This window comes from Heteronotia binoei, chromosome 2 (genome assembly GCF_032191835.1).
Source record: "Heteronotia binoei isolate CCM8104 ecotype False Entrance Well chromosome 2, APGP_CSIRO_Hbin_v1, whole genome shotgun sequence".
In the NCBI taxonomy this organism is placed as follows: Eukaryota; Metazoa; Chordata; class Lepidosauria; order Squamata; family Gekkonidae; genus Heteronotia; species Heteronotia binoei.
This window is the reverse complement of record NC_083224.1, coordinates 57,221,371-57,241,551: the sequence shown is the minus strand read 5'-3', so window position 1 is coordinate 57,241,551 and position 20,181 is coordinate 57,221,371. Positions and strand designations below refer to the sequence as shown.

Below are 20,181 nucleotides of genomic sequence, written 5' to 3'. Positions count from 1 at the left end.
CCGAGGGGGTTCTCTCGGGGTCGAGGGGTTCCTCGTTAACGACGGTGAAGTGATCGGTTGTAGCGTAGGGAGCTCACGGAAGCGGTCCTCGAGAGGAATCAGGCGCTGGCTCCTGGTCGAAGTCGGAGACTCGGTACCTAAGATTTGGTCTGGTGGTGACTCGTGCACCGATGGTGACCTTGAACTGATGCGCACAATCTCCAAAGGCGTGATGGCTGGGGTCGAAGTGGATAACGAAGTCGGAGTAGTCCGTGTCGAGGCAGCAACAGTCATGGCGGGCCGAGGTGTAGGAGGCCTAATTATGACGACGGGTTCGAGAGGAAGTCGAATTGTGGCGTCGGGTTCAAGAGTCTTATGAGCAAGTTTTTGCTTCTTGGGAGATTTCGGATTCGAAGAGTCCTTCGGAGTCAAGGTCGAAGGGTCTCTCGGGGTCGACTCGGTACGATGCCGTTTCTTGGAGTCGTCAGACTTCCTGTGGTGTTTGCCGGATTTATGCTTGCTGGGAATCAGCGCCACGGAAGCAACCGGCTGAGTCGTTCCCTTTAGAAGTAGGGAAGACGGCGATGACTGCGAGGCCGCGGCTTGCGCCATTCCCGGGCAGAGAGACGACTCTAGCAAATGGCTTCTGAGTCTTGCCGCGCGGTTTTTCCTCGCCTGCTTTCCGAACTGGCTACAGTGCACACAAGAGTCTGTTCAGTGAGCTTCCCCGAGGCAGAACAGGCAAAGAGAGTGCCCGTCCGAGGATGGTAGTTTCGCCGAACAGCGAACGCACCTTTTAAAGGTAATTTTTTCTTTTTCTTTCCCTTCCATCCGCCCGGAAAGAGGGGGGGGGGAAGAGGGGGTCGAAAAACGAAGTAAAGAGAAAGATTTTTTTTTGATTTTTTTTTATACGATACCAGAATGAAGAGAAGAGGAATCGGAGAAGAACGTAGATCAGAAAGGGAACGTAGACCAAGGAAAGGACTGCAATGAAGCGGGAGATCAGCGAGATAGATGTTTTCCGGACGGCGGTAAAGAAGAAACTGAGTGGGCTGGCCGCCTCCCCCTTGTCTGGGCATGCGCAGTCGCTGCCCCCTCCCCGGGACGAGGGGAAAGGCGCGCCAGAAATAACGCTTAAGGATTGCTTTGAATTCTCCGAGATGGGCTCAATCCTGCGGATTACCCATATGTGGGACTGCACAGAGACCACGATGAAGATCAGCCATTTACTGGACAAATTTCAAAAAAACCTATTGTAGGTGAATGCTTTAGTCACCCTTAGTCACTCCCTCAGAAACTACTGAGCAGAGAATTCTAAGTGGCAGAAAAACAGGAATTTATCCAGAAATCTGATTACATTATGACCTGTCAGGGATTACAGATTTCTTCTTACACTATAATGGCCGAGTAATTTTGGTTTTATGCCCTTGACTTTTTCATGCATCATCTTTATTGATCAATGTTCCTTTCAAAGTTTGTTCCTGTGTACATATTCCATCAACTGATTTCCCAAGCTTGCAGGTATAACAGCTCCACTAGTCTCTGTTGAATGAAATATCACACTCTTTAATTATTACTTTTTTAAAAAACCCTAGGCAGTCTTAAAGATACAACTGGAGTCTTACTACTTTCTGTAATGGCTAAGATGGCTACTCCTGAATAACCATAAAAATATGTGAGTTAAGACATTTACCTTCCAGTCTGGAGGAACCTGCGCGCCAAATCCAAAGGCAGGGAACAATTTATCTCTGAAAGAAGGAGGAGGGGAAAGATCAGACACGTTATTTTCATTTTGTTTCCAGTGCAGAATCAGTAAAATGAACACAAATTAAATTCTGCTCCTGTACTTTTGGCTCTTCCTTCAAAAAGAAGTTGCATTCCTGAGCCACAGCCAATCCATGGGAAAGACTGGCAGTTTTTAAATTGGAATGCCTGCAGTTTCTACATAGTAATTCAGAATAAGAAACAGTCCTTTATACTTAAGAACAGCAAACAAAAGAACTGCAGTCTATTGCAAGCGGGACTCTATTATGCTCCAAAGTAGTCAGTTATAAGATGTTATGGTCAGCAGGATGAAGCAATATGTAGCACAACTCATAACCTACAACTGTGTCTGAAGTCTGTAGATGTGGCTTAACATGATGTGGCTTAACATACGTATCATAATCCTGGATCACGTTCCCTACAGTCCAGATGGCGGTGAGATATTCATTTATCCCATTTGGACTGATGTAGTGAAGAGAATCAGGAGACTTTGGATCACCATTGGAGCCAGTGAAATCTATACCCACCTGAATGAAGAAAAAGAATAAAATAAAGAACACAAGGAAGTAAGGAAACCATTTTCCCAGAAAAGGATGAGCAAAGACACTCAAGAATACTGAGCAGTAATGCAAAATATAATCAAGATTGTCTACTTGTGAGGTTTTGAGTTGTAAGTCAAGCATCAGTAGCCTCACAGTTTCATAAGATACCAGGATGGGATCAAAAAAATTCTTTGCTAACAATGGAGTGTTTCTCTGATTTCAAGGAGCCTTCTGCCAGTTCACAGAATTCTGGTTGAGTAGAAGGAAAATGCTTTGCCAGTGGAAGGCTCCAGTGGAACAGAATCTTTGGATACAGCCCATGTATTTCCTTCATATTAAATGTGTGGCTACACAGACATAATTCACAATATCTGTGAACTCCACTTTGGCCAAGCATTGGCTTGATATTCTAGAAAACAAGCTTTTGTTCATTATAAGTAACTGTGGCCTTACCACTGGAACAGAGGAATGCTTCAACTGTGGTCTTAAATTAGAAACAAAAGGTATGTAAATAGATAACTAACTCACAGTGAAATTAATCTGGCAGCCTCCCATGATGTAGTCCAGGAAAGAGTATTCTGTTTCAATCTAAAAAACAAACAAACCCCGAAACAATAACTATTACAACTTCTTCCTCTCAGTGAAAGAGTAGCCAGTCCCCTTGCAAGTTTTTTTACCTTGCAGGATTTCACCCTAACAATGCCAGAATTCTTGTAGCTCTTTTTCTTTCTCTTCTTTTCAGGGTGAATACACTCAAATTCTACCTATATGGGAAAACATGTAGGAGAAAAATTGCTGAGCAAATCAAAGACTTTACACTATCAACAGAAGCCAAACTATTATTTTTGCTAAGCTTCAGCAATTTTGGGGGGAAAGGTAACCTTTTTTTAAGGTGCAAAAGTAGAATTATTTTACCTTCTTTATGATTTACTCTTCACCAAATGTATATGCCAACAGACTGCAATGTGTCACAGAAAACAAATCTATGCATGCAACAGCAATACAAATATAGTGGAGATTTTATGTAAAGATCCATTTTAACTTACTAGAAATTAATTCTTGGCAATCCAGGATTATTTTTCTGATTAGATAATTGGTCTATGACAGTATGTTTATGGCAATTAGGATACTAGTGGTTAAATACTGGGGATTTCTAGAAACATGCTTATTATTTTAGGATAACCAACTAGAGAATCCAATAATCAACTGAATGTAACAATCATGAAATACACAGAAGTGTAGTATTTTAGGATATACATCTGAATAAAGAAACACACTCATAAATTATATCTACCACTAGTGACTATCATATAAATCGCAGCACTTTCCCATGTCAGACCTGCACAAAACCTAGTTATGTCATCTGTGCATTCACACTACCCGCCCTCCTTCCCCACTGCTGATGGTCTCCCTCCAGTAGGGGCTTCCAGCGGTCTGGAAGGAACTGGAAGGACTTAGACACGAGATCAGAGCAAGCTATACCAGGAAGTGAAAGTAAAAGGGACGGGCTAATAATACAGAGCCTATAAGGATTACAAATGCTGTGACATCTGACCTTTGAACCAGGAAGGAATTGAGACCAAGACCAAGACCAAGAAAGACCTCTCCGGACTTGAACTTTACCATAGAGAAAGAACGATTGCCATTTTAAAAGGGAGAAAAACTGTTAAAATTGTTAAAATTCAATATCTTTGTTTAGGAAGATGGGAGTAAAACAAAATTAGTCTCATTTGAAAGAACTTGTTCTAAGCTATTGGACTGGGTGCTAAATTTTGCTTGGTGACTTTTTCGAGGTTTGGTGATTTTTTATATGTCAGTAGAAAGAATAACTCGTGCAAGAGCCCAATCATTTGACAAGATGCAATCCCAATTTGATGCTCTGGAGGCAAAAATGTTAAAAGCAATGGACAAATTGCAAATGGCAATGAAAAAAGACTTTAAAAAAGAAGTTGGAGATCTTAGGAAAGAGATAGAGGGTTTTAAAGTAGAAACTCAAAATAGAGTGAAGGAGGTAGAGGTGAAAGTGGATACACAGGCCTCTGCTTTGTTAAAACTTCAAGAGAAGGTCACAATACATGACTGTAAGTTGATGGAAACACAAGTTCGTCTGAGAGGGGTACCTGAAAAGGAAGAGGCAGATTTAAAGGGCTATATGGCAAACATCATCACTGAATACCTAGAAGAAGACCCTGATAAAGTTAAGAGTATGCTGGAGGGTGCCTATAGAGTCAACTCAGTATACGCGAAAAATAAAGGCCTGCCAAGAGACATTGTCATAAGACTAAGGTCAAAAGAGGAGGCAGAGAGGATTTTGAGTAAAGGGTATCAAAAAGCCTGGGCTATAGAAGGGAGCAGAGTTAAAACAATGAAAGAACTACCAAGACAAGTGATCAGTGATAGAAAGAAATACAAGAGGCTAACTGACCAGCTGCGTGCAGAGGGCACAAGATATAGATGGATAATACCGGAGAGTCTTGGATTTGAACAAAACGGCAAGAGGATTACAATAAGGAGTGAACAAGAGATGCATAGCTTTTTTGAAAAAAACAAAGAATCAACATCATAATGGAGTACAAATTACTATCTTGGAATATAAATGGACTAAATTCACCACAGAAAAGAAGAAGAACATTTCATTGGATTAAAAAACAAAAATGTAATATAATTTGTCTACAGGAAGTTCATATACAACGCAAAGACAGTAAATTTTTGTGGAATAGAAATTTGGGGTTGGAATTTTTTTCATTAGCAGAGCAAAAGAAAAGAGGGGTGGTTTTTTACATCAAAGAACAACTCGAGCCAAAATTAATTTTTAAAGATAAAGAAGGAAGATATATTGCTGTCGAGGTGACGATGGAGGTGAAAAAAACGTTACTATTAGGACTTTATGCGCCCAATGGAGCGAAAGACAAATTTTTAAAAGATATAAATCGACAAATGGATGAAAAGACATATGATCAGGTATTGATGATGGGCGATTTTAATGGGACAATACAAAACAATCTTGACAGATCAAGTCAAAAGAAGAATGATAAAGAAGGGAAGCTACCCAATTCTTTCTTTGAGTTGATTAAACAGGAAAATTTAGAAGATATTTGGAGAAAGTTCAACCCTGAAGTAAGAGACTATACATTTTTCTCAGCAAAACATAATTCTTTCTCTAGAATAGATATGTTATGGGGTTCCCAAAGCTTGGGCCTCATAACGAAAAAAATTGAGATTCTGCCAAAGGTGTGGGCGGACCATAATCCAATATGTTGGTCTACAAAATTGCAAAGGAAAACACGAAGATGGAGAATTAATGAGGATTTACTACAAAATAAAGACACTGTGTCATTCTTAGAAAAGGAGACTGCAGCATTCTTCCAAATAAATGAAATGGAGGATAAGGAATTTCAGACAGTATGGGACACCTACAAAGCAGTAATGAGGGGACTATTAATTACATTGAATAATAAAGACAAAAGAGCAAAAGAAGAAAGATTGTCAGCATTACAAAATGAAATAAATAAAAAAGAAAGGGATTTGAAAAAAAGACCAGGGAAAAAGAAATTAATAAAAGAAATTACGATATTACAATCCCAAATTAAGCATTTGCTGAACAAAGAACTAGAATGGAATTTAAAAAATTTGAAACAGAAATCGTTTGAAAGTGCGAATAAACCTGGTAAATATTTGGCCTGGCAATTAAAAAAGAAAGAAAGAAAATAAAACTATAAATAAAATTATGGCAAATGGGAAAATAATAGTAGATCAAGAAGGAATTAAAAGAGAATTCTTTAAATATTATGCAAATTTATTCAAGGGTGTGAACACAAGCAAAGAAAAAGTGGAAGAGTATCTGCGAAACATACAGGTGGCACCTTTGACGGAGTATATGAAAAAGACATTAAATGACCCAATAGAGAATATCGAGGTAGAAGCAGCAATTAAAGCAATGAAAGAGGGTAAGGCCCCAGGGCCAGATGGATTCACATCAAAATTTTACAAATCTCTTAAGGATGAATTAATACCCAAACTGCTGAAGTTGTTAAATACGATAAGAGAAGAAGGGAAAATTCCAAAGACTTGGAGGGAAGCTGTAATTTCTTTGATTCCTAAGGAAGATAAAGATACCACAAACGTAAAGAATTGTAGACCAATCTCTTTGTTGAATAATGACTATAAGATCTATACGAGAATCTTAGCAGAGCGACTGAAACAATATCTGATCAATTTTATAAACAAAGACCAAGCCGGATTTCTTCCAAAAAGACAAATAAGAGACAATGTAAGAGCTTTTGTTAACGCCGTGGAATACTATGAGAAGCATCCAGAAAAGGAAGCGGCCTTATTTTTTGTCGATGCAGAGAAAGCTTTTTCCCATATATCTCTGCAAGGAAAGGAGTTTTTCCCCCAAGGAAAACTGGGAATTCTGAAAACCTGATGCATATTTTGGTATAATGGTTTATTGATATAACACTATTAAATCACTAATTTAAAAAGAAAAGAAAAATCCTCTGCAGTATGGAGAGGAAACAGCTACCATGGAGAAATGGCTGCCATGCTTGGCAGGACCAGAATAATTCTAAACTTTTCCACCCCACATGACTTTGTTGTGATCTTTTCCAAAACTTTGTAGCAAAGCAAGATTGTAAAAGACCAGAGAAAAGCTGGGGAAACCCCAAGAGGCACCACAATGTTGCAAGGAAGCAGAGAAAAAACCATGTCCCAACAGCATCAAACTTGGGGCAAAAAACCCAGCAGGAAACCCTAGGTCAAAAGAGTGATAAAAATCAAGACAGACTTGTTCTGTGGACACAGTAGAATCTGTCTTAAGAGTATACTAGACAGAAAGGCCACTACAATGCATACACAAAATTCTAATCTCTACTGGGCAGGAAAAAAAAATCTGCATCGGTGCATGGACCTACAATGGTGAGCATTGGACCTACAATGGTGAGCACAAAATTGTCCATGCAATTCAAACACCTGCTAATTTTCTTTTCTGAGACATGCTAGTCTAGTGTGCATGTGACTTGGAATATTACTGTCCTATTCCATTTCCATAACTGCTGGTACACAGAATATGAATTAAGACATGTTAAATGTTTTTGGAAGGAACAACCAAATGAATGCTGAGTGGAATTTGCTAGAAGATCTTTACACACACACTCAGAGGAAGTCTAAATGCAGGTAATATGAGGAGTTACTTGAAAAATACACTGGAAAAGAGGATAATACCAATGCAGCTGCCACTGAAGCAGTGTTAATTTAATCTGCAAGGCCATTCAAAAGCTGCTTTAGGCAAGAGCCCTACCTGACTCCATACACTTTTTAAAACACTTGATAGGTACAAAGAAAGGTGTCAGCCAGCACTATGATGCCCAGAGACACCATGTTGGGGACCCCCCATTCCAATGAATAAAAGAAAGAAAAGGAAAAGCTCACCGGAGAGCTGCCACATGCCTTCTGTAGCTGGGATAGGCTAGTTTCAAAACTGCCTATCAAATCATGTGACCCATCACTATCATAATCTGTACAGTGCACCTGAAAGGAAAGAAACAGTAGGAAATGGACAAAGAATTTTACAATGAGAAATACTGCTGCTCACCACTTGGTCTCTTGCTTCCAACAGCTTTGCAGTGATGCATGTGAATTCTCCTATTAAATCTGAACTGCTGCTGTCATCCATATCACTAACTGATACCTGATAGCAAGAGAGATACCCAAATATGAGTTCTTGAGAGGAAGAGGTACTTACCTGACCAGTTTGCAATGAAACAGCAATTCATATGCAAAGCATGATAAAAAAAATGGAGAGAATACTCCAAGGCTAAAGTGAGAGATAATTCAGTTGTAGAAAATAAAGCACTCAACTGAAACACAGAAGCACAAACTAAGCCTTGAGTGTGCCCTTTGTAAGAAGAACTTTTAAGGAGAAGCCATAAGAACTATAAGACAAAACCCCCACCAAAAGAAAAAAAAGCCTTAACATGGAAATATGTTAAGACTAAACTCTGTAATTCAAAGTTCTCATTTGTTTCAAGAACTTTGCATTATTGGCTTTGCTAAAAATGTCCATGCATAAATCTGCAAAGCTCATACTTAAAAGTCAAATGAAATGTGACCTGAGTGTCCATGCACTGTTAGGAATAGAAGGTATATTGGACTCAGCAACACTGCTATGGATCTGAGGTTCAAGAAATTTGAATGAAGGCTGCCCTTTAAGTAAAAGCGTCTTCAACTACTCTGTTGTACTCACTCACCTGCATGACAATGAAAATGTGACAGACTGGATTTAAACCTTGCATGAGCAGAGTGACTGTGCAGAAATACTAGCTACTTTGCAGCGCAAACCATTTCTCAAGCAAACATAGGATGCCAGGTGGGCTCTGCAGCAAGAGGAAATTGCCAGGTACACACAAATCAAGCTTTTGTTTCTTTCATGCAAGAACGATTGACTTCCTCCTTCCTTCGAAATACATTTTCTTGAAGGCAACTTCTATTAATATCTATACAGCCAGTATTCAATGAACCATGTTTAGGACTACAAACCTCTGTCTAAAAAGCACATGCTAATAGTGTGCACCTTACATAGTCACCATGAATTACCAGTAAAAGAAAAAGCAAGCCTTTCAGCACAAGTGAGAAAAAAACCTACTGCTTCCTCACCAAATTTAACTAAAATGCAATCCTGGCCTTCCCTTGAAAATTCATGCACCTACCAAACCCAGATTCTCCAAAGTAACCTTAACTAATCAGGATACGCAGCCCATAAAGCAGCTGCAGTACTGTAGTCCTAAGCTCTGCTCATGACCTGAGTTCAATCCCAGCAGAAGCTGGGTTCAGGTAGCTGGCTCCAGGTTGACTCAGCCTTCCATCCTTCCAAGGTCAGTAAAATAAGTACCCAGCTTGCTGGGGGGAAAGTGTAGATGACTGGGGAAGGCAATGGCAAACTACCCTGTAAAAATTCTGCTGTACAAACATTGTGAAAGCAACGTTACCCTAGAGTCAGAAACGACTGGTGCTTGCACAGGGGACTACCTTTACCTTTAGAACCGATTAACCCAGGAAGGAGATACATCCCACTGGTTAACAGTTAGGCCTTTTAGTCCCACAATCACATAACTAATGAACCAGCACCACTCTTGTCCTACATAGATTTAATTTCAGTTTTCTGAGAGTCAGTGCATCACGAAGCTAAACCAATTCCATTCAAAAGACTGTGTCTGTATCTCCCAAGATAAGAAAGAAAAGTTGGTGGTTCTGTTCGCTAATTGATGACTTAGTTGAAACTTCTGTATCTCAGCCAGCTGAGAGTTCAAGTATGAAGGAAGACAGAAAAGACCTCCCCCCACAAAAAATAACCTTCCGGACATCTCCCAGAAAGTCATAGAATTTATCACTACCCTCTGAGAATGTCCAGATAGGTAAGAGGTCCAGTGACTTAACAGGAAGCTCTATTTTCACCTGCCAGAGTTGTGCTACAACTTTCTGCAATTTCATCTAGCTTACTTGGGTTCAATTTTTTCTGTCAGCCCAATGCAATCTGTTCTACCACACCCAAGGAACAGTCTGATCCAAACTCACTTAAAAGACAAATCGCCCATCCATACATAAAAGGGAAGGCTTGAAACTAATAAACAGCTGAAAGGACCTTCAATATTAATGTTTTTTCCTGATCACGATAAGCAGTTTGCCCTTTGAGGAAGCTGGGCATCTTTGCTTTCTTTCATCAAGGGAACCTAACACTCTATTTCAAATATATGATCCAGATTCTCCAAAGCAACCTTAGCTAACCAGGATGCACAGCTCATAAAACAACTGCCACCTCTCCAAGGGCCTTTCAAGATCAAAGGAATGGATCCCGAACAGTTCTCTTCTGTTGACCAGGAGCCCAAACAGGTGAGGGGGAGGGCAAATGGATTTTACATACAGAACTGAATAAAGCCAAAGCTTCTTTTAAGACTTTACTGAATAAAGTGTCAACTTATGCAGAAGAGTGCACAGTATATTAGAAGACAATATTTGTGAGCATCAACCAGTTAAGTTTATTAAGCAACTGAACAAATTGCTCTGAGGTAAAATAAGAAAAAAGGAAGAGGAAATAAAGTCACTATCCTTCAGAATTTTTTTATATGAAAATTCTGTGTTTTTTTGAATTAGAACACAAAAATCTTAATTTTTCTAAACCAAATCAGAGGCCTCCAAATGACATTATGGTACACTCAGGTCATATTTTCAAGCTGCCTCTTGGAACCAACAATGCTACAAGACTTACTTTGGAAAACGCAAGGTGATATTTGGGTCTTCATGATCTTGGTCTTCAAGAAAAACACATTTCTTAAGAGTGTAGGATTGCATTTTGAAAGCTAGTAAACAATGTTACTTTCAGACATGGGTGTTGTTAGCAGTGGAATATACAGAAATACCATGATCTACACTGAAATCTAGCTATAAAATACATTCTCAGGAACTCAAATAACAAGAAAAAGTTTCCTGTTTGGTTAAGTAAAGAATGTAAAGCTTCACAGTACTACTATTCCAAGCATTATCAGTCTACTGCAATATCAGCAACATAATTCTGGGAAACAAAGGGTAATGGGAAATGAGGAACTTACATTCCTATCAAATAGTTGGATACAAAAATAACATGAAAATGTTTGTGCTTTAGATATTCATTTATAGTTTGGCATTATTTATTATTTGATTTAGAACCAGACCAAATTGTAACGTAAAGGTTTTGAATTTAAACTGACTAACTTGTCTTTCAGAGAACTGCAAAAATAAAATAATCACTATTACCTTGATCGGTGTATTGAAATCACCACTACAAAATGTCTGCAGAGGGACACTGAACTTCCGCCAACAAGGATTTAAATTGTTCTTGATCACCTACAAAATAAAATAAAAATTCCAGCATCAGTCAAGCTTGACATAACATAATTCCTACAACACAGATTGCAAAAGGCACAACAGTCCTCTGTATAGAACCTTTGTTGTTAAACCACTGTTTTCCATGAGTACTTTATGACAAAGGCACACTCTCAGCTGGAAAGTTCCCCCTTTCCCTGCTCCCTAAAATTGCCTAGGAATTCTGAGAACACTGGCAGAAAACCAGATTTAGATCCAGCCACATAGCATTAGTCCATTTCAACTAATGACTAAGCCTAAGAGAAAACTTTGGTTGCCAGATCAACTTAATAGCTGCTGGAGCTCCTTCCAGATATCCCTATTGGCTTGCTCTGTTATGATGAATCGACATATTCTTTTACCTTCTATAGCTGTAAACCAAGTAAGTGTTCTCACATTTATTTTATCTGCTCTCTTAGCTAACCAGAAGCACTAAATTCATGAGCAAAGCTTGAAAGAGAAGTCATTTTAAGGCCAAACATAATGCTGCTGGGATAGACCCAAGGGTTCACCCTAGTCCAGCAATCAGTTTTCAACAAGTCATCCGGATAACTCCAAAGAGGCACACATTCAGGTCAGGAAGTTAACTGCCCTCACATGGTGTATGCAAGTGGTTTCTGGTATTCAATGGAATATTTTTCCAAGAGGTTTCATATAGTTCTCAGAACTATTACTTAGATAAAGCTATTGTTCATGAACCCTTTTAAAAACCATTTAACCTAGCAGACCACCACCTCCTATGACAGTAAATTTTGTGGGTGATATACTGTGTGAAGTAACATTCTTTAACCCATTCTGAACCTATTGCTTTAATTTCACTGAGTGAACCCCCTCCCCAGCTCCAAAATGACAGAGGGGACAATCACCACCTGCTTTTTCTGTACCATTGTGTACCATTTAGAAGGTTGTGCAAACACGACTAAAGATTTTTTCTAAATATTTGCACTGCACGCTGTTATGTTTGGAGGCTACCATGTTCCGTATAAAGTACATGGTTTCATCAGTAATTATACTATAAGGAACTCAAGCTCTTGATAAAGAGAGACATTGAAGTGCCCATATTGATAGATTGTTGGGCTGTCTGGATCCTATTGATGTTGCTACATGCTTTGCTGAAGAAAAGTCCAGTCAAAGTGAAATTTTGCATTACATATATTTGAGAGACTACATATATGCTGCATACTCCATTTTAGGATTCTGTGAAAATTTGCATTTGGAATCGACTTTAGTTTCTTATTATTATAGTGAGGTACATAGTAACATTCTGTAGACTTTGTGGTAGTTTTTGTTTAATAGAATTATTTGCATTTTTACAATTCTTTCCACGGTATTTTGTATTTCTTTGTCGTTTGGGAGCAATCCAAGCTGCAGACAATTCAAATCAAGCCATATCATAAGGAAAACAGCATGAAAAAGCCAAATTGAGAAATAAACAGTAGTGCTGTAGTTTGATAAGAATAGGTGAATTTTATAAGCTGTTGCAAAGCTGGGAAGGTTTTGCAACTGAGAAAATATGAAAAGAGAAAGAAGAATGAAAGGTAACACTCAATTTGTGTGTTATGGGATGGGGGAAATGGAATTATCAGCTAAAAGAGAATTAAGGAAGGCAGGAGATGTAACAGAAACTAAGTGTTTAGCAATTCAAAAATACATATTATACATTTACACACCCTCCTTCCCTATTTAGATATAACAGCTCCTCATATACAAAAGGTTAAATCTCTGTGGAAATCCTACCTCTGAGCGGTAGACAAGCTGCCATTTTCCACTATCACTCTGTTTATAAAACTCCAAAAATGGATCAGATTTGCCCAGAAAATCCTGTATGGAAAGAAATGCCTCATTATTTATTCAAAGAATAGGTCAGAAGACCGTATAACTATGATTACTTATTCCTATAAGCAAAATATCCTAACACATTTCAATTGCTTAATGAATAGCTCATTTCTGTCCTATGCTGGTCATTTTAAATTGCAATTATATTCAGAACCTCTTCACTTGAAGATTAATCCCCAAAGTGATACCCTACAACTGACAGCCACTCTCAACTAAGGCAAGATATGAAGTGCATTACATACTAAGACCCAAGTGGGCAGTTGGTCTGAAGCAGAGGTGGCCAAATTGTGGCTCGGGAGCCACATGTGGCTCTTTCACACACATTGTGCGGCTCATGAAGCCCACCCTCCACCCCATTGGCTGGCTTGGAGAAGGCATTTGTCTCCTTAAATCACTTATCCAAGCCAAACCAGCCAGTAGCTTGGAGAATGCATTTACAGTTGCTTTCTTTATACCTCTCTCTCCCATCATCTATTTTCCTTCCTTCCTTGTGGCTCTCAAACATCTGATGTTCATGTCTTGCGGCTCTCAAACATCTGACATTTATTCTATGTGGCTCTTATGTTAAGCAAGTTTGGCCACCCCTGGTCTGAAGCAATAGAACAAAGTTGGAGTCCAGTAGCATCTTTAAGACCAACAAAGCTTTATTCACAATGTAAGTTTCCGTGTGCTAAAAGCACACTTCATCATACAACAGTATGGGATGGAATCAGCAGCCCTACAGAGGGTGGGCAGTGAACTAATATGCAAAATAGCGAAAATTGTTTTAACAGATTAAAAGAATAGCAAATTGGAGTCTGGCAAGTCACCCTGGGTTGACTGGGCAGAAAAAACAGCAAAAGCAATAAACGTCAGAATTGGAGATGATTTCTACTTCACCAGGCCTCCTAAGTGTGAAAAGTAATCAGATAGAGCACGGGTGTCAAACTCATTTGTTATGAGGACTGGATCAGACATAATAATAGAGATCTTGCTGGGTGGGCTGGGTCAGCTGGGCCATGTGTGTATCTATTTAAGATTAGATAGCAGAGATATGAACTTTTAAAAGGACACAGACAAACACGACTAAAGATTTTTTTTTAAAAAAAACTTAAAATAAAACATTCTTAAAACATTAGCACTTGTTGGTCTTAAAGGTGCCTTCTTTGTATTTCTTCCATGGGATCCAGGGAACTGGGCAAAGGAAGCTCTGGCTCTTTCCCTCCTTCCCCAGGGGACCAGGAGGGGGAGGAGCCTCAACCAATGGAGAAAATTGAGGTTTTGCTCTGTAGCTCCTGTGCGACTGAGCAAGCCTTGCAAAGCAAGCTAAGATGCAATAGGAAGCAAGAGAGAGGAAGAAGGAAGCAGACAAGAACCGGTTGCTCGGGGGCCTGATTTGGCCCCGGGGCCACATGTTTGACACCCCTGAGCTAGAGTTTGCTGTAATGTTCCATTAGTTTACTCTAAAGCAAGGGTTAAAATAACATTTTTCTGTAGAATGAAGCTGTAGTCTACTCTGCTCTGTTCAAATGCTAATGCAAAAATACATTAGAATACAGTGGCTATATACCTCTTCAAGTGTAGATTAAACTAACAACATCCTTTTCTAAGAATAGTTCTGTTAGAGAGATTTCTATTCTGTTATATTGTATAATATTACAGACATTATTCTGATACACTATTCTAAAAGAGAAATACATTGGAATACAACGGATATATATATCTGTTTGGTGAGAATAGGTTTAGCATATGTAATGAGATAAGAAACCAACATCCCTGTTCAGTCTGGGGGGGGGGGTGTTTGTTTCAAGTTTCATAATAACTTGTAACTCAGCAATTTCCCTTTCCATTCTATTTTTGAAGTTCCTCTGCAGTAGAACAGCTACTTTGAGATCACCCGTTGAAATGTTCACCTACAGATTTCTCAGTTTTATAATTCCTGATGTCAGATTTGTGTCTATTTGGTGCAGGGTTGGTCCTGTTCGTCTGTTAAATTTTTAAAATTAGGTTTACATTGCCTATTTTATCCTAGACATTTGACACAACCATTGCTGTCCTTGCCAAAGCACCTGAAACTCATCTTACAAATGCAACACTACATATTCAAATTCTTGCTGATATCACCAATGGCTGACTCAAGGAGAACTGATGCAACACCAGAGAGAACTAAAGCAGATGCTCTAAATTTAACAGATTTAGGATTAACTGAGAAGGCCTCATAGGAAGGCCAGCCTCACCACCACTCAAAGAACAGCCTTCTTCATTGTTGCCTCAAACCTGTGAAACGCCCTACTGTGTGGTGTGTGCCAAGCTCCCTTGTTAACTCTTTCCCAAGCCTAAAAATATTTCCTTTCCAACCAGTTAATCTGTGGCCCAGATCTGTTTTTTAATATCTATGTTTTGCAATCGATTGTTCATTTTATGATGTTTCTGTCCTAAATTTATAACCTTGTTGTATACCACACTGTTATACGGCTGTGAGCTGGTGTGATATGATGGTCTGAATGTAAGGATGGCAGCCTCCAAGTGGGAGTTGGGGATCCCCTGGAATTACACCTCATCCCCAGACTACAGCAATCAGTTTGGTGTGAGAGCCAGTTTGGTGTAGTGTTTAAATGCGCGAACTCTTATCTGGGAGAACCAGGTTTGATTCCCCACTCCTCCACTTGCACCTGCTGAGATGGCCTTGGGTCAGCCATAGCTTTCATAGAAGCTGTCCTTGAAAGGGCAGCTGCTGTAAAAGCACTCTCAGCCCCACCTACCTCACAGGGTGTTTGTTGTGGGGAGGGGGGGAAGGTAGAGGAGATTGTGACCGCTCTGAGATTCAGAGTATAGGGCGGGATATAAATCCAAAATCTTCAAATCTTCTTCAATCAGGTCCCCTGGAAAAATGGATGCTTTGGAGGGTGGACTCTATGGCATTGTACCCCACTGAGGTCCCTGTCCTCCCCAGGATCCATCCCCAAACCTCTAGGATGGTCCCAAACTGTATCTGGCAACCCTACAGAAATGGCAAACTATGAGTAGGGAGACTCAGGTTCAAACCTCCACCCAGACATGAAACTTATTAGGTAGTCCTTGGGTGAATAAATTTCAGCCTAACTTCTCACAGGACTGCTGTGAGAATAAAACTGAGAAAAGGAGAACGACCCTTGGCACTTACCGTGACGGGTCCTTCTCCAAAGAGGATAGGAGGACATCTTGCGTGTTTCCCACCGTCCAATCAGGGAGGCAGGAATCTAAAGTCTTCCTCTTCCTGTGGATGTGGGAACCACCCCCTTGTTCAGTTCGGGTGACTCCGAGAAGCAGTAAAGGAACTTGCTCTATATAACCATCAATAAACTGATAACTTAGAAAAATTCTGCTATTAAACATTAATGCATAGAAAAAACAGGTAACGGCACCTGAGATATTAAATACTGGAAACAGATGTCAGAAAAAAAGGAGAAAAAAGAAGAAAGCTCCACACAGACAGGGCGATAGAAGGGAGGGCAACATATCTTCCTATCCTCTTAGGAGAAGGACCCCTCATGGTAAGTGCCAAGGGTCGTTCTCCCTAAGAGGTGGAGGACATCTTGGCTGCTCCCAGAGCAGTGTGTTAGTCAGGGAGGGAACGCCCTAATCTGACAGCACGTGCTGCAAGATCCATCTGCCAAAGGCTGCATCCGCAGAGGCATATGCATTCAACTTGTAATGGCGAATGAACATGGAGATAGAAGACCACGTAGCTGCTTTACACACTTCTTCAACAGAGGCGCTCTTATCAAAGGCTGCATTGGTCGCTACACTTCTGATCAAATGAGCAGCAATCCCAGTGGGCACTTTGAGGTGCATTGCCTTGTATGCCTCTGCTATACACTGTTTAATGGCCTGACTTATTGCTGACTTGGACATCTTCTGGCCCAACCTGGGCGTTGCTATGTGGATGAACATGGAATTGGGCTTGCGAATTGGTTCAGTTCTAATCAGGTAAATCTTGATTGCTCTACGTACATCAAGCGTATGCCATGTGCACTCTTTGTGATGTTTGGGGTCTGGACAAAAGGATGGTAAATTAATTTCCTGGCTTCTATGAAATTTAGAAGAGACCTTCGGTTGAAAGGTAGGGTCTGGGTAGAGAACCACTTTGTCTTTGTGAAATACACACAGCTCCCACTTAACCAATAGAGCTCCAAGCTCGGAAACCCTTCTAGCCAATGTTACTGCCACCAGAAAAATAACCTTCATACATAGCATTTTCAATGGAACCGACGTAAGAGGCTCGAATGGTGGGTTAGTTAATGCTGAGAGCACTGGATTAAGTCGCCATGCAGAAAAACGATGAACTTGTGGAGAACTCAGCGAAGCCCCTCTAAGAACTCGTCAAATATGAGGATGAGATGATAACTTGAACCCTTCCACCTGTTGAAGCACGGATGATAGGGCTGCCAACTGACGCTGAAGTGTAGCCGATTTTAGACCGGAATGTAGACCGTCCTGAAGGAATTGGAGGATCTTTGGAATAGTAGGCTGTAAAGGGTCCACACCCTTTCTTCAACACCACCTGTGAAACGCTTTCCATGAAGCATTGTAGATCTGCGTAGTGGAGTCCTTTCTGGAGGCTAAAATAGTGTTCGTTACCTCCTTTGTATACCCCAAATCTAGTAACGATCTCCTCTCAACCTCCACATGGTCAATCGCAGCCAGTCAGGATGTGGATGCCAAACCGGCCCCTGTAATAGTGTGTCCGGCCAAATTGGTAGATGGAGTGGATCCATTATTGACATCCGATGGATTGATGAAAACCACGGACGTCGAGGCCACCAGGGAGCAAGCAGTAGGACCTCGGCTCTCAGTAGATTGATTCTTCTGAGCAGTTTTGGAATGACTGGAATCGGAGGAAAAGCGTAAAGAAGACCTTGAGGCCACGAAGATGTCAGAGCGTCTGTGGATTCTGCCGGCCTGTGGAAGAATCTCATGAAGAACCTTTGAAGCTGGTGATTTTGACACGATGCAAACAGGTCCAGGGTCGGTAGACCAAAATGATCCACGATTTTCTGAAACAACGTTTGTTGAGTGACCACTCCCCGGATTGAATGTTCTCTCGGCTGAGCCAGTCTGCCTTGACGTTGCAGATCCCCCTGATGTGTTCCGCCCTGATTGATTTCACATGCTCTTCCGCCCAGCTGAACAACTTCATGGCCTCTTTGTGGAGTGCAGTGGACCTGGATCCCCCTTGATTGTTCAGACAAGCCTTTGCTGCTATGTTGTCCGTCCAGACTAAAACATGTTGATTGATGACCTGATCCCAGAAATGTAGCAACACCAATCGAATGGCCTGAAGCTCTAGCAGGTTGACTGGGAGCTTTGCTTCCTTGGGAGACCACTGGCCGTGCGTGGGTTTCTCGTTGAGAGTCGCCCCCCAACCTGAAAGACTGGCATCGGAGAAAAGTTGTATTCCCTTCTCCACACAGTAAATCTCCCCCTGGCGTAGGTTGGCGTCTATTGTCCACCAAGAAAGGTTCTCCTTGACCTCCATAGGTACCGTAAGGGACATGACATGTTTCTCCATGATCTGAAACTGGTAAGGGCATAGAAACATCTGTAATGATCTGGTATGAAAACGCCCCCACTGAACCGCCTCAAGGTTCGAAACCAGTAGACCCATGAGTCTTGCCAGGGTCTGGAGAGACGACGATCTCTCCCTGATCACCTGTTGTACCAAGGTCTTGGTCCTCAATACCTTGTTCTCTGGGAGAAAGAGAGAATCCAGGCTCGTGTCTATGACCATGCCCATGTGTTCCAACCTCTGTGTCGGATGTAAGTGACTCTTGGAGAGGTTGACTATAAAGCCATGTTGCTGAAGACAACTGATGGTGTGTTGGACATCCTGTGAGGTGCTTCTCCTCGACGTTGACCTTATCAACAAGTTGTTGAGGTATGGATGCACATGTATCCCTTTCTGTCTGAGATGAGCTATCAGGTTCACCAGTACCTTGGTGAACACCCTGGGTGCAGTTGCCAGACCGAAGGGCAGAGCTCTGAATTGGAAGTGAGATCCGTCCACACAAAAAGAAGAAACTTGCGGTGTGCCGGCAGAATCGGAATGTGAAGATATGCTTCTGTTAAGTCCAGAGAAGTCATGTAATCCTGATGATGGAGAGCCTCCGTTGTGGTTTTGATGGACTCTATTTGAAAGTGGCGAAGCTCGATGGCTCTGTTCAAAAACTTCAAATCTAAAATTGCTCTCCAGTCCCCGTTTTTCTTGGGAACCGTGAAAAAAATTGAATAGACACCTTGACATCTCTAATTTCGTGGTACTGGTTCTATTGCTGCGCTCTCCAGTAGATGACGAATTGCTTTGAAAGTGATGTCACTCTGGGTTGGGTTTGAACGAAGAGGAGAGACAAGGAAACAATCTGGAGGAGTTCTCTTGAACTCTATTGCATAACCCTGAGATACAATTTCTAGAGTCCAAGAATCGGATTGTGAGGTCGCCCAGGTCTGATGAAAATGTAGAAGGAGACCCCCTACAGGAATGGAATCCCAGTCAGGCTTTATTGGGCTTGGGATCCCTCTCGGACTTATCCGACCTGTCAGGCTGATGCCTCTGGAATCTTGGGTTAGCAAAATTCTTGCAGAAGTTTTGTCTGGGCTCTCCCCAAGGATGACTTTCTAAAGTCCTGTTTAAGTTTGGAGTTGCTGGTTGAAGCACGAAAGGAACTGGATCCGAAACCCTTCCTATCTGGACGCCGGAGATACTTAGGCATAGCCTTCTTTTTGTCTCGTGTCTCCACCAGGATCACCCTGAAAAGGGAAGAATGAAACTATAGACTTCGAATGAATGTCCGCCGGCCAGGCACAAAGCCATAACCCCTTTGCTACTGCCGATGAAGCCATTGCTCTGGCGGAGAAGGTAAGGGTATCTAAGGAAGCATCTGCAGAAAATTTGGCCGCCCTAAGGAGTATGTTGGTGCCTTCGAGAATCCTCCTGTCTGCATTGGGCAGCAGTTGGGTTAGGCGACATATCCATACGATTGCTGCACAAGACACTATAGAGTTTGCAGCTGCTGCCTTAATGGCCAAGGCCGTGGCCTCATGGCTCCTCTTCAGAGCCAGGTCGATCTTTCTGTCCCAGTTGTCTCGAACTGAGCTGTGCCCATCTTCAGCCAAGAACCCATGCGACTGTAGAGTTGAAACTGGAGCA

General features: G+C 41.2%; 1 protein-coding gene across 10 annotated transcripts in view; it reads right to left on the bottom strand.

Moving 5' to 3' along the window:
• RBM12 (RNA binding motif protein 12) overlaps nt 1-20,181 on the bottom strand; it is a 91,047-nt gene that overhangs the window by 12,384 nt on the left and 58,482 nt on the right. For all 10 annotated transcript variants that reach the window (XM_060231053.1, XM_060231052.1, XM_060231051.1 and 7 more), the window contains 7 exons: nt 12,918-13,001; nt 11,073-11,162; nt 7,716-7,814; nt 2,963-3,049; nt 2,814-2,873; nt 2,137-2,270; nt 1,673-1,727 (listed from right to left, as the gene is read on the bottom strand). In XM_060231053.1, coding sequence (XP_060087036.1) covers nt 1,673-1,727; nt 2,137-2,270; nt 2,814-2,873; nt 2,963-3,049; nt 7,716-7,814; nt 11,073-11,162; nt 12,918-13,001 — 609 coding nt within the window. The remainder of the gene's footprint in view (nt 1-1,672; nt 1,728-2,136; nt 2,271-2,813; nt 2,874-2,962; nt 3,050-7,715; nt 7,815-11,072; nt 11,163-12,917; nt 13,002-20,181) is intronic.